Source organism: Eptatretus burgeri, chromosome 17 (genome assembly GCF_056783735.1).
Source record: "Eptatretus burgeri isolate ZD-2024b chromosome 17, Ebu_testis_v1, whole genome shotgun sequence".
Taxonomy (NCBI): Eukaryota; Metazoa; Chordata; class Myxini; order Myxiniformes; family Myxinidae; genus Eptatretus; species Eptatretus burgeri.
Genome location: NC_140977.1, coordinates 26,949,014 through 26,963,963, shown reverse-complemented (window position 1 = coordinate 26,963,963; position 14,950 = coordinate 26,949,014). Strand labels below are relative to the sequence as shown.

General features: G+C 40.8%; 1 protein-coding gene across 7 annotated transcripts in view; it reads left to right on the top strand.

The window, feature by feature from the left end:
* Positions 1–14,950, top strand: part of LOC147009604 (uncharacterized) — a 103,663-nt gene that overhangs the window by 79,032 nt on the left and 9,681 nt on the right. For 6 of the 7 annotated variants that reach the window (XM_085862439.1, XM_085862435.1, XM_085862434.1 and 3 more), the window contains 4 exons: positions 1,374–1,517; positions 10,260–10,339; positions 12,339–12,406; positions 14,640–14,737. In XM_085862439.1, the coding sequence (XP_085718565.1) occupies positions 1,374–1,517; positions 10,260–10,339; positions 12,339–12,406; positions 14,640–14,737 (390 nt within the window). Of the gene's footprint in view, positions 1–1,373; positions 1,518–10,259; positions 10,340–12,338; positions 12,407–14,639; positions 14,755–14,950 lie in introns of all 7 variants that reach the window. The other variant, XM_085862438.1, reaches the window with a different exon arrangement.

The window sequence follows — 14,950 nt, the reverse complement described above, 5'->3', positions numbered from 1 at the left end:
CATTACCTTGACGTGTTTCGACTTATGAGCACCTTACAAGTAACGTGTGTTGATGCGTGTCAACGATCGCATATCGTGCGTACAACTTATTCCCATCACATGCGGAGCGTGTGTCATACGGCAAGTACGTCGTAAAATTTTCAACATGTTTAAAATTACAAGACGTACTCCATTTAATACGACATATGATAGCGTACTTTAGCGTTCTATTCACGCATACCAAACTTACCCATACCGTATTCGACGTGCGCCAGCGTTTTAGACGCATTTTTCAGAGGTCGGTATACGCTGGCAAGATCGCCAAGGTGTGACTGCGATGTTGACACTTCCATTTCTGCGGCGGTTATGATTTGAATCGTTGTGCGGCAGCCTTTTCATAACCTACGCCACGTCATCGTCGGCGATGCGTGCAGCGCTATGCATAAGTTAGACTGTCGTTGGGCATAGGTTGTGAAGGCCGACATCAGGTTCAGCATTCGTTGGTATAAGTTATCTATAACACAACCAAACGTTCTGTGTCCGTTACTAATACGTTATGCAAAAGACCAAGTCGTTATGAATACGTTCGAATCTTTAAAAAAAAAAAATCAAAAGTTCAACGTAAGCCAGCCTTTTACATACATTTTAATACGTTGCCATTGCTGGCTAAAACGTCAAGGTGTGACTGGGCCTTAAAATTGGCACTTTCGTTTAACTGCTGATACTTGTGTTAAAAAGATGATTTGAATTACAAATTTAAGGCGAGCAACGGAAGGTTAAAAATGTCTGGCGAGCCGAACCCTGTTGATGTAAACACACACACACAGCGCATGCGCAAAAGGCTTCGTTTAGCATTCATCCATCATTTTGAGTCATGGATTCTGAACCTCACCTTAGGCATTCAACAGTCTGGTATCCTGCTCTGCTTGCCAAGCTCTCCTTCTGTGACAGACGAGCTACCTTGATCTTATGTGCACTGAAATGTCAACATGAGATTTATCTCAAATACACATATACATATTCATACATACACATCTGGTGTCTGCCTTGCAGGCACGTAAGATGTTGGGCATTATAAAGCTTGTAGCGTTGGTGTGAGCAATTTCTGAGGTTGACCCGAAGACTCAATAGCTCAGTGGGCTGTCGCCGTGGAAGAGATAAGGTCCTTGGGTTTGAGTCCTGGGTTGTCAGAATTTTTCCCACAAGCCCCACGCAGGAATTTATTCTTGTTTATTAAATTATAATTGTGTGCATCACGACCCATCAAGGATTGTAACCAACTGCCAAGAAACTGCTTCGGCAGATCTGATGCTCTATTTTGAGCATCATACATGATTGATTAATTGATTCACTAGTTGATTCATATCATGTAATGATCTGATGTCCCATTGCAGGTGATGCTCATCCAGTGAAGTCAGAAAACTTCCAAAATAACTTTCTTCAGGCTTCCCAGGATGATTTGAGCAAAGAGCATATAAAACAAGAAGTGTGTGATTCTTCTCCCAGGGAGCTTAGTAATGCTGGTCCGTTGATAAAAGGTAAGCAGGGTCACACATATAACACACAGCCCCTCGTTAATTTTTAAAAAATATATTTTGTTTTATGTTCAATGAAATGTGTCCAAAATTCCACAGATGTCAGAACTGCACAGAAAATCCTCACTGAGGAATGCCACACAGTACTTGCTTGGTGTTGATGTGAATGTACTTGTACTTGTATACAGTACTGCACGACTCAGGAAGGGAAAAATATAATCAGCGTGAGCATGGTGGGGGAATGTTAAAGAAATAGAGAAATAGGTGACAAAGAACAATGGATTGGCACTAGGTTGCTTGTTGAGGCAGCTCAACCACAAGACAATATAAGGAAAAAATGAATTTTAAGAGGATTGACAGGAATTTTTTTTCCAAATACTTGAGTGAGATCGAATAGGGAGTGGTTCAGGTTTGGGAATGGTAAATAAAGGAGGGTCTTGGAGAGAGGGGAACATGGGAAGATTGTAACAGAAGGTGCTTGGATCAGGACACAGATCATGAAAGGTGCAGTTCGATTACCGGAATAAAAATGATTTTTGTAATCTTTTGGAAGGAGTTGGGCAGACAGTTTTTTTTTCGTCAATTTGATTTATGACTTTTTGCATGCAAAGTCTTAGCTCTTAGATTAGTTATTGTGTATTCTTGTTTTTGTATCAATAGGACACTTAACAGACAATTAAATATACTGTATTGCAAGAAAACGTCTATCCCTGATGTCATCACTGTTTTGAGCATTGCCAATCTTGGATTAAGATTACTAATACGGGAATTTGACTGGACCTGCAGAACCCTCTTGGCAACTTTATGGAAAGCACAACTCACCCTCTGGTTTGGCTAAGTCAACCCTTCACAATACTTTGTTGAGTGCACATCCTTCTATTCTGGTTTATTTTCTTTCCATTGATAGATTCTGCTGTTTCATTTACCTTTATTTCCCCTTATTGAAGCTTTGTTTTCATTTCGGAAAAAATGCAGGATTAAAAAAAAAAAAAACTCCTATTTTTTTTCTATTTCTTTTTCTTTTTTCCTCTTGGAGATCGAGGCTCATGAAAGAGCAAGGAAATAGGAGATGAAAAGGCAAGACCTGATAATGGAGCCACAGCTAGACATACAGTGTTGAGCAAGATGATGAACAAACAGGAACATAATGGAGAGAGAGAGAGAGAGAAAAAAAAAGAGAGGAGGTGTTGGGGATGTAAGGGGGAAGAGAAAGAAAGAGAGGAAATGAAAACACAGTAATCTGTGGGTTAGAGGGGTTTGAGTCCTGCAGTGATCTTTCTCATGGAGCAGTTTTGTACATGTATCATATGCAGGACAAGAACAAGAGCAGATATAATTGTACTTTTATTCATAGACAATGGACAAACATGTATGCTTTCTCTCTCAAGTTTTCATCTGGGTTCCCTGCATCATGATGATAACTTACGGTTAACCTGTTAGTATTGCTGTCAGGCTTTCAGATGACAACATCAACACACTAACCCAAAGTTATCTTTTACTTGAGAAACTCATAAACACAAGCTCAACTTTTGTTTTAATGGATGCTTTTAGTTCACCTGGAACGTAGTTCTGGGGAGCTCATTGGATGGTGCGTCATCAGTCTGTCTGTCCACAATACTTTCAACTTCTACTCTGAAACTACACGTCCGAATTCGATTAAACTTTACCACAACATTCATCACCATGGATGTACCAAAGTTTGTTCATGGCTTTTGAAAAAAAAAATATATCAGGCCATAAACTGGTCTACAGGAGTTGCCCTCCAAAATATGCATTTGCTTTCTTCTCAGAAACTACACACACAATTCCGATGAAGGTTAACCACAACTTTCATCACCCGTGATGTACCGAAATTTATTACCTTCGCAAACTTTGTTGCGAAGGTTATGTTTTGATCGCTGTGTATTTATTTATTTATTTGTGAATATGTGTGTTTGTTTGTTTGTTTGTTATTCACATAACTCCAAAAGTATTGAACTGAATCGCAGCAAATTTGGTGGGATGATTGGTTATTATCCGAGGACCATTTGATTAGATTTTGGGAGCGATCGGGTCAAAGGTCAAGGTCAAGGTCATGAAAAGGTCAAAATTGTCTTTTTACCATAGCGCGGTCAATTTGCATGCAAATAATGCCAAAATGTTCAGAATTCAATGCCCCATCTTGTGATATGTGACATGACACAATGACGTAATAACCCTTATTAGCGGTTGGGAGACAAAGGTCAGGGGGAGGGGGGGTCACGACATTGCAAAATGTGCGGTTTTAGTCAGAACACGGTCAATTCTTATCCGATTTGCATGAAACCAACACCAAAATGTTGACTGTTCTGTTCCCCACACTCTAATACCAATTACAAAATTAAGAGTACAAAGGTCAAGGTCGAGGTCATGAAAAGGTCAAAATCGTCATTTTGCCATAGTGCGGTCGATTTTTATCCAATTTGCATGCAACCAATGCCAAAATGTTGTGAATTCAATGCCCAATCTTATGATATACGATATGACACAATGACTCATTACCTTTGTTAGCGGTTTGGGTCAAAGGTCAGGGGGGTCAACGACCTTTATTATCATAACGCGGTCAATTCTTATACAATTTGCATGTAAGTAGATTCAAAATGTTTAGAATTCAATTCCCTATCCTGTGATGTGTAATATTTGATTTCTTATAATGTGACCAGTTGTCATCAGATTGACTTGACACCGACACCCAAAAAGGTCAGGGAGTTCATACAGAAATTGCACAATGTACGTGAATCAGTGTCAAACAGCAAGAAATTTAATGTTTTTAAGCCATCATAACACATGAGATGGCAGATGTGGTATGGGATTAAATACCCTCACAATCAACGGTTTCTGGGGAGTGGAGGGGGGGGGGCAAAATGTAGCGTTGGCGAAGGTATGCGCTCTACTGAGTGCCCGTTCTAGTTCATGGCATGAAAAAAAACCTACAGGTATTTACTTTCTTCTCCATTACATATTTTGTGGATCATCCATGCCTTCCAGTGGTTCCCTGGTTCTCTTATCCAGCCTCTTCCAGGTGAGCGCTCAGGGGTTTTGCCCCTACGTTGTTTTTTCAGATCTTATTGTGAAAGTGAAGGTTAAATCAGAGTTTGTGGATGATGATTTCTCGCAAGGCAAAGGTCTGAACCCCAACATTCTGTATGTTACCGTTTGTCGATTTATAAACCCAGTATTTTTGTTGGAAAAATTTGCTGCAATTTGTTTTGTTTTTAATTTATTTTATTTTTCTTGACTTTCTATCTTGTTTTCGGAGTAAAGAAAATAATAAACATGCACAAGGTTTTATGCCGGTGATGGCATTTTCCACAGAAGCAGGCAACAAGATCATTTTATGCATAAACTTTAGCAGTTTTGTATGTACTCTGTCCAGCGACTGTACTTTGAAGCATATCTTTGTTCTTTTGATCACTGTGAGAAAGGTTTTCCTTTGTTATAATCAGAAACCTCCACTTCAGAAGTCAGCTGCACGAGTTTGTGCTGAGATATCAAACTTTGTCATTGTTATCTTGCCAAAACGAAGTTTTTGCAAGATATGTTAGTCAGCTTGTGTTTTTTTTTTTTTTTTTTTTTTTTGTCTGTAATCACGTATAAAAAATTCTGCAGAGCACAGTTATCATTGGAAATTTTTGTAAGTTCGCATATCAGAGGCCTATAGAGGTCCCTTTCAGCGCATAAAATTTTGAAGGTCAAGGTCAAAGGTCAAGGTCACTTTGTCGCAAATCAGGGGAGTCGACGAAACCCTTATTTTTTGAGTAATTTTGATCGGATCGTCTTCAAACTTCATGGGAATATAGTTCATGGCCTGGCGCTCAGCTGATTAATTTTTGGTGGCGATTGGCCTTGACCTTCATGGTTAGCGCCTCAGGTCAAAGATATTTGACCCCAAGGTCAAATTTTCAAGTTTTAGGAACCATATCGTGTAGTACCTCAAATTGAACAGCTCGATGAGTGCTTTCTAGATATGTCAAGCTTGAGATATTATGATATCATTTGGTGACGTTATGAGGCAAACGCATATTTTTCATGGTTACTCTGTAGAACGATTCTCATCGGAATCTCTCGTAGGCAGAAATTCCTCAAGGAGTCGCTCCTGGTGGATAGCAGCTCTGTTCACCTCAGTGTGACCTTAAAGAAGTCACACGTGGTCACCTTTTGGCAAGATACGGGTCACCCTGCGGATGACATTGGTTTATTTGTATGTTGCAAGTGGCTGCGGATAAACATCACTTCTTGCGGTGCTGCTGTTGCAACGCCCCATGTAGGTTAGAGCCGTGTTGCATACGACACATGGAGATAGCCATGTCATGCATTACTCCCTATACTAGCATTATCCTGATGCCGGGAGTGGCGTTGCATTATCATGTTGGTTACAAGCAGTTTTTTGGAATTTGGCCACGATTCAGGCAATTGCTCGCCTATTCTTCTTGAAGGACACCTTCGGATTTTAATGTCTAACAGCTCATGCCATCGGACCGGATGCCCAGTTTAACGTCCATCCGAGGGATGGCAAACATGTTGATGAGTCACCCTGCCTGTGAAAGCCTTTGACAGTTTATAGCAGGACTAAGATTTGAACCCATACTTGACATTCTGAGATGAGTGTGTGCATGAGATGATTGTTATTTTAGATAACATTAGTGCACAGCTGTCTGTCAACGAGTTGTGTTCAGGGAGCAAAGAAAGGAAGTAGTTTTTGGGTACAAAATTACTATTTTTGGTTTGGAGGTAGGAATGTCTTTATTTGCTTCATTCGAGAACGCCTGACTTGGGTATGGGAAGTTATGGAATATCCCTTTTTCTTTTACCTACCCATGCCCAATACCTTACATTTCCTCACGTTGAATTGTTTGTGCAATTTGTTGCCCATGCAATGAGAGTATCTGGGCTGTCCACAATATGATCACCATCTCCTTGCTATCTACCTTGCATCCAAACTTATCGTGCCATCTGCATATTTTGGAAGTATTCTAATTACTCCGCTAACCAAATTGTTGATAAATTACACACAACAGTGAAACCAGTGGTGATACCTAAGGTGCTGCATGACATGCAACTTCCCAATAACATTCGCCATCTGACAACCACTCCACTTCCTGTCTCTTAGCCAGTTCCCAATCCAGTCTGCTACTTTGTAAACGACTCCATAAGCCCTTAACCAACTTCCTCTTAAGTGATACCTTATCAAGTGCCTTTGGAAGTACAATACCCCCACCCTACTGACAGGTAGCAGCTGCATGACTGTGCTGCTCTGGCATTGATTAAATGCTGGTCTGACAAGTATAACTTGCCTTTCAATCCTTGCAAATCTCAGACTCACCATGTCACCAGAAGGATCATCAAATAAACCCATCTATTTCCATCATATAGTTCATGGACTTTCTTTTGAACATCTTAGCTTCACCATCAGTCATGACATCTTCTGGGTTAACATTCTTATAAAGCTGTCCTGGTAAGGCCATCTGCAAGCTGGGCATCCTCTGTTGTTTTATTTCATTCCTTAAAAATCAGTTCTCACAGCCTACAGGGTTGTCGTCCACATTTCAATGGGTTACAGGCTCTTCCCTATGAAATGGCAACCCCACATCACATCAATCTTTCCTGGATTTGGTGGAATCCAAAGCTCTCAACATTACTGACATTATACCAGTGATCTTCACTATCATTTAGAGGGGGCCATTTTTGCCAATAAGACATCAGTGTGAGAGCTGCCACACTGCCTGCAGGACTCCATAATGGATGCTATTCAGTCCCGCCTCTACATACTCTTCTTTGTTGTGGTTAACTGGGTTACAAGCATAATTGTTTGTATACTGCAACCATATTCTGATGTAGTTATGTTACTTTTGTGCTTTGCATTGGAACACTCATTTGAAACCATTGGGTAGATTTGATAGCATTTATAGTGGATTATGATGGGGTGTTTTCGCATTTGTGTATTATTGGCCACATGCCAGGGGCCACACTTTAGGCCACCAGGGGCTGCCAGTGGCTCATGGGCCGTGGAATGAAGAACAGGATCTTGCACAATGAGGCAGAAAGAAGCACAACTTCTGTCGCTCTCACATCACAATTAGGTTGGTGGTCTCTTGACTTTTTACTCCCTCTATTCTAGTCTAGCTCCCTCTGCTCTCTCAGCTCTCTGAACATCCCCAGCTGCTCGAGGACGTACATGTTCTTCTAGACACACACTCCTAGTTAAATTCTGAAGATCCAGACTCCCTCCACCTCAACTATTTGCTCCTCTTCTCTTCTGTTTTTGGATTGGCCTTCTGGAGACCTCTCAGGCTTTAAGCTAATGGTGCACCACGGTGCATAAGGTGACCCTCGTATGACATGTTTTCGCTACAGCGTGTATTTACTTCAACAACAACAACCACACGACGTCATCCTGAGCGAGTCGTTCACTCACAGCAGCCGAAACTATCGCTGCAAAGCATGTAACAAGTGGCATTGGAGATAATGATTGTGCGAAGAAGAAGAAGAAGAAGAAGAAGAAGAAGAAGAAGAAGAAGAAGAAGAAGAAGAAGAAGAAGAAGAAGTCAAGAAAGGCTCATTGAAGTTGAAATTAAAAGTTGTAGATTGGTTTGAGAGAGGTGAGCTTAGCATTGATATTCAGAGAAAGATGGGACTTCATGATTCTACAGTGAGGACCATTTGTGACAATCGTGATAAAATCATAAAGAGCGTTTGGATAACAACAAATATCAGTGTTACCAGAACTGCAGAATCTCGGCCTGATGCTATTGAGAAAATGGAGATGATGCTGACCACGTGGATAGTGCACCAGAGCCAACATAACATGCCCTTGTTTGGAATCGACATTGAAGAGAAGACGAGGAGTTTGTATGGTGATCTAACCAAAGATACCAATGATCTAGTGCCTTTTGCTGCCAGGCGTCGGTGGTTCGAGTGCTTCAAGAGTCGCCATGCATTCCACAATCTCAAGTTGACTGGGGAAGCTGCTGCTGCAGATCATGCTGCTGCCAAAAATTTTACAGCTGTCTTCAAATCAGTGAATGCAGATGGAGGTTACACACCACGCCAGGTGTTTAACCTCTGAAACTGGACTCTATTGGAAATGCATGCCCATCCGCACTTTCATCTCCATCATCTTCATCTCCATCAACTCTGGCCTGAGGCAGTGATTGAGTTCAGAGGTTTCACGAAGGCTGAAGTCAGTGAAGCAAGCGACAGATTGTGGACATGGCCCTGCAAGTGGGATTTGAGGAGGTCAATGAAGATGATGTTGAGGATTTGCTTCTCTCACATAAGGAGGGGCTGAGCAATGAAGATCTTCTGGCTCTGGAGGAGGAGCACATCAGAGAGGAATCATAATCAAGTCCTGAGGAGGTTGTGCCTGTTAAAACCCTCATGACAAGCATCATAGCTAAGGTTTCAAATTGGACGATGAAGTCATGGTCATCTTTGATGAACACAATTCCGACTGCAAGAGAAGTCCCAATGTGCGGAGGGAGATGGAGAATGTCCGGAAATGTTACAAGGAGCTCCACGAACAGAAAATGAAGGCAGCCACTCAAGTCTCCATTATGAAGTTCCTCAAAAAAATTCCAAGTGAATCAGGCTCCATTTCATCTTCTGAGCCTTCAACCTCAACTGGACAGCCTGTCACACCTGAAACTGCCTGCCACAAACAATATGTATTTATACAACCCCAATCATGGTAACACTTTAAAAAGTAATTCATTTTAATGTTTTTATTTGTTATTTGTTTTATGTATGCATTGTTTACCCGTTTTTTGAGGTTTTTATGTCGGTCTTCAACCTTAAAAGGTTGAAATGTTCCCCATTTGGAACATAACCCCCATTTTTACATGTTAAATATTGCCCCATATAACACGTTTTTGGATAACACGGTGTTTCGCGGGAACGCATCCCCCGCATTATACGATGGTCACCTGTATTCTGTCATACCTTCCCCTGATTTTTCTTCTTCTACCCGCATCAACTCAACTTAAACCAACACTCTTACTTGCAGGTTATGTTTCCTCCCATCCTCTCTCTTCTTTTTCTGTATTTCATTTCCTTCCTTATTGTGTTCAACCATGGTCTGACTGCCCCTCTATAAGTTCATTGTTCTTGACACCTTCTGTCACTTTGTTCTTCCATTTTTTTTTTGTCTGGGGGGTGGGGGGTGGTGAGAAAAAAAAACCCAATGCATATTGCATCCATTGAACTCCCTTCATCATATGCCTGGTGTTGGCTTAATGGTGAGAGTGGTGGGCTTGGGATCCAAGGGTCTTGAGTTCAAATCTCACTCAGCTGTTGAATTAATACCAGGTGGGGTTAACTCGGCCTGTCATCCTTCCGAGGTCTGCAAAATGAGTGCCAGCATGCTGGTATATTGTGTCGGAGTGGCGACCCGTCCAGGATTGTGCCCAATAGCCAAGGAGACTGCTTAAGCAGCACTAATGCTTTGCACAGAGTATGGTCCCAATCTCCTCCTCTCTTCCTTCATCATGTATTATGACTGTTTATTCCTTGTTCTTCCTTAAATTAATGTATGAGCAAATAATGTTTTGGAATCGAGGTACGAGTAGTCACCTGAAAGGGAATTTAAAAAATGGATTTGTCTCCATTAAGTGGTTGTTTGTAGATATTTTGATTGTTGGTTTGTATTTCACTTGACAGTTAGCAAAGCCTGACATTGATGTGCTATGATGTGCTGAATGTTATTGATGTGCTGCTATTGTGTTGTTGCAGAGAGACCCCAAAGGATGTGTGAAACTCTGGCCAAGCCAAAGAGCACTAGCTCTAGGAAGAGTGCAAAGATATTCGGCAAGGTAGGTGTACCATTCATGAAAACCAACTTCTTACTGAAAATATTCGTGCTTGAGGGAAAGCGCCACCAACTGAAATGGTACTCGGTAGAGTGCAAACCACCGCCAGGCTGAACAGTATACGTTTTGTATCCCATTTTGTTTTGTAGCATGTGGACATTAACCAAAACCGAATCAATTTGTTCTTGTCACACCCCCAACATGTCCACCAAGTTTCGCTTGAATCCATACATAACCTTTTGAGCGACCCTGCTCACAGACAGAGACAGACAGCCAAATGGGTGAAAACAGCTGAAGGTGGACAGAGGTGCTCTTACAATCACTCTGAGTAAGGCTCAGATCTGATGCTTCGACCATCGAGTGCTCTTTATATGGGACTGTTTGGTTTGTGTGCATTGGTTGGAGAAGGGGAAGGGAGTGGAAAATTTGGGATGGGGGAGGGGGGAGAAGTCATGGAATGGGTGGTTGATGAATGAAGGATGTCAGGGAGTGGTTGGGATTTGTTGTTGTTGTTGTTGTTGTGTCATGTGCAGTCTGTGGCTGCCAGTTTGCATCATTTATGGAAGCGCAGCTATGCCGCTGATGCATTGCCCCTGTTTTCAGTAAGCTGGTACTCATTTTGCCGACCTCGGAAAGATGACAGACCGAGTCAACCCACCTGGTGTGTTTTCAATGACATGACAGGCTTAAACTTGAGACCCTAAGATATTAAGCCAGCTAACCTCAACCGTTAAGCCACCACCAGGCTTGAGGTTTGTTATTGTTCTTTGGTGACTGGAGTTTTTTGTACAGATGTCCACATGGACAATAATCACCCACATATACAACCTCACACTCATGCTTTTATACACACATGCCCCCACATACAATTATACCCATGGGAAATATGGTTTGATAAAGATGACTTCAACGGTCATGAGATCTGGCAGCCATGTTGGATCAAAGAAAAAAAAGAAAACACAAAACCTTGAAAAAAACAAGAGTTGACTCACATCAAGTCTTTCTCAAGACTGCACAGGGTATGTATTCTCTAAATACCATCTCTAGTTATTTGAGAAACAAGCAATAAGACAGAGCTGCAAGATACAGTCAGGGTTATGTAAGACATGCAGTATTTGACTTTGCTGACAAAGATCTCTTGCCACTTTTGCACCAAGATTGGGTATTCTTGGAGTATCATACCATTCTGTTATTCAACATTATAAAAAAAAATTGTGCGAAATAAAAAAGCAATGTAAGGATGACAAACTACAGTCGAAAATAGGTTTTCACCAAGACAAGGATGATGTTGGGTTAGAGAGTAGCTAACAGTATTGTCGTCACATAACAAGGTTGAGGTGAAGTGTCCGTTGGGTAATAGAGCATGATTCAAACGGGGAATGGCGTGTGTATGCGAATGACTTTCCCCTGTTCCTATGGTCTGCTTGCCTGCATGAAGAAAGGCTCATGTGTGTAGCGAAGCAAAATACATAAAGAAGGGGAAGGAAAACCTACGTTAAGCCCACACAACTCATATTGACCCATAAATCCATTACACATAAGGGAAGGGCTATCTAAAATGAATAATAAGGAAATAACTATCTCGGGAACCACGAAATGTTGTGTGCCATTGCCTTGGGGAGTGACGGTTTCATAGAACTGTAACACTACTCCCTTCCCTTCACCAGACTCGTCCCGAGTCGCCAGGCCATCGTGTAAACATATTGGTTTGCCCCCTCTAAAAAATTACCAATGGATCCTTGGTTGTGACATTTCAAAAACATGTGGTTATGAACCATGTGATGTGCAAGAAAATTTTTAACCTTTTAGTTTTTCAGTGAATGGTTTTCTGTTTTTGATGTGAACAAAATATTCAAATCTTCATTAATTCTTCAACTCGTGTTTTATCACATTGGTAAAAATGCTACATTCCTCTTGTGTTAGTAATTAAATTAACAATGCTGTTGAGGGTGAGCATAACAAGTCAGACAGATGAAGATGTGCATTGCTGTGCATGTTGTAGATTTGCAAGGAAGGCAAGGAATTGGAAACTGTGGATGGACAAGTTGACTCCTTTTCTAATCAGATGAGGTGAGTCCATTTACTCCTGTGTTTTCTTCAGCCATGTCACAGAAGCATCCCTTCTCCTGACTGGGTGTTCATGTGGAAATTTTTTGAATGTAACAACAGACCAATGGGAAATGGCTATCAAGCTCTGAGAACATACACACGGGTGTTACAACATACACACTGTCCGGGTGCCAACCCAGCAGACACAATATGCCAAAGATAATCTACACCACCCTTTTGTAACTTTGTACAAACTCTCATTCCCACAAACCCCCACCCAATGGGTGCAAACACAGAGGCAGCAGAGAAAAATAGGCCATAGACATGCCTGCGAGCAGAGAAAAATCACACTGAACTGCTTTATTCCCCCTCACCTTCTTGGGGACCACAGTCACCAGAGAGCACTGCTGCTGAAGTCAGGGGGAGCGTTGATGATGAGCTGGACTGTTACCTCAGAGAGCCAGTCATTGACCGGAAAAGTGGTCTGCCACTGGAATGGTGGAAACAGAATGAAGTAAGACCAAGACTAAGCCTTCTTTCTCCACTGGCAAGAAAATTTCTTTGTGTCCATCCTCATCCATTCCAAGCGAGAGAGTTTTCAGTGAGGTTGGAACCATTTATGAAAAGAAGAGGAACAGGCTGATTAGAGATAATGCAGAGAAATTTTGTTTTCTGCATTACAACTTGCATCTCTTAAACTGGGATAACTGAATTTAAACTAAAAGAAATTCTGCCGTTAACAAGTACACTAAAACTTTTCATTTATTGGAGTTTGTAAGTGTTTTAATCCTTTGTTACTTACGAAATCTAAAGATTTTGTAAGTATATTGATCACTTCCGGACTGTTTGTTTGTGTGTTTGTGTGTTTGGAGGCACGATAACTCGAGAACGGAAGAAGCTAACAATGTCAAATTACACCACGTGATTCAGGAGGGTGATGGCTAGCGCTGATTACATTTTGGTCAAAATTGGTCAAAGGTCAAGGTCACAGTGAGGTCAAATATCCAAAAAAAAGTTATAACTCGAACGGAAGAAGCTACCAATGTCAAATTACACCACATGATTCAGGAGGGTGATGGCTAGCGCTGATTAGATTTTCGTCAAAATTGGTCAAAGGTCAAGGTCACAGTGAGGTCAAACATCCAAAACATTCGATTTTTGATGGTTTGGTACAGAATCATCGTAGAGACTTCTGGTTTGCGTCGCTACCTTCTCTCGAGACAGCTTTTATTAGACAAGGTCAGAGGTCAAGTTGACGATTTCGTAAGTACCAGTCTATGACTGCTTGTTTTTGTGTTGACTTTATTTTGTTGATGATACATTTACTGATTTAGAAGAATGAGATGTAGTGTGCAGACCTACTGAAGAAAATGCTGTTATTCACACAAGTGCCCAAGAACACTTTATTTTCAAATATTCTCCAAAGTCTTTCCCAATTTTTTTGCTTTGGTTTTATACATTTTCTACTTAAAAAGACTAGGGGCAACAGACTAACTGGAAAGTAATGCTGCTGCTTACTAGTGTCGATACTTTTCTATGTTTTTGAGTGAAAATACATTGTGTTAAATTAATTTATTAATTGAAGTTCAACAATTTTGTGTAATTCTCATTTTTTATTATTAAATTGTTTAATCAGATATAATAAATAATGGAAATAGAGCACATTCAACAGTGAAACACACAAATGGATGGAGGGGAGACAAGGCTCTGCTAAACACTGTCTCCGTCAACCTAAGTTGGGGTTTACAAAACAACCACACAAACATGTAAATTATGATGTAAAATTAACCCTTTAACTCCCAAGAGTCCATTTTCATGACACTAAAATGCATTGTACGTACTTTCCTGAAATTCAGAACTAATCACACATTGGACCGCTGCAATAATGTCATACTCTGACAGTGGGCAGCGGAAATCTCCTCGTTTAGTTCCTTGCACAGGGATGAAAACTTTGGATGATCGAGCATTCTTCAGCTATGCTCAAACTGTGGAACTCACTGATTTTAACATTTGCACAGTCTTGTCAATTACGGTTTTACAATCTTTAAATTCTTATCTTTTGACGGTTGCTTTTTCACATTTTATTAAATTTCACTTTTATTCCGTTCTCTTCATTTGTAAAACCCTTTGATTTTTTTTTTAAACTTAATAATGAAAAGCATTGAATTGTGCTTGTGTTGAATATGTTCAGAAACTGCTTGTATTCTAGTTCCTGGGTCATGTGTGTTAACAAAGAAATGTGTTTGTGTTCCAGGCAGGAAGTTAAACAACGACTTATCTTGAAGCCTGGATTATCGACGGCATGCATTTCGATTACTCAGGAGAAACCTCGTCAGGAACAGCTACGTGCAGGTATTGAGAACATACAGGTAACTTTGCTCACAACTCACCTTCCTCGTTGAGAACCACACAAGTGTCATTGCATACGACATTGGATGCTTTAAGTACTTGGAGTGCATTTTATGTTTGCACTGAACACAGGAGAAAAATAAATTAAAAGCATCAAAAAAAGTAAAGAAAAAGAAAAACTTTTTTTTTCTTTTTTCATCAATGGCAGTAATCGGA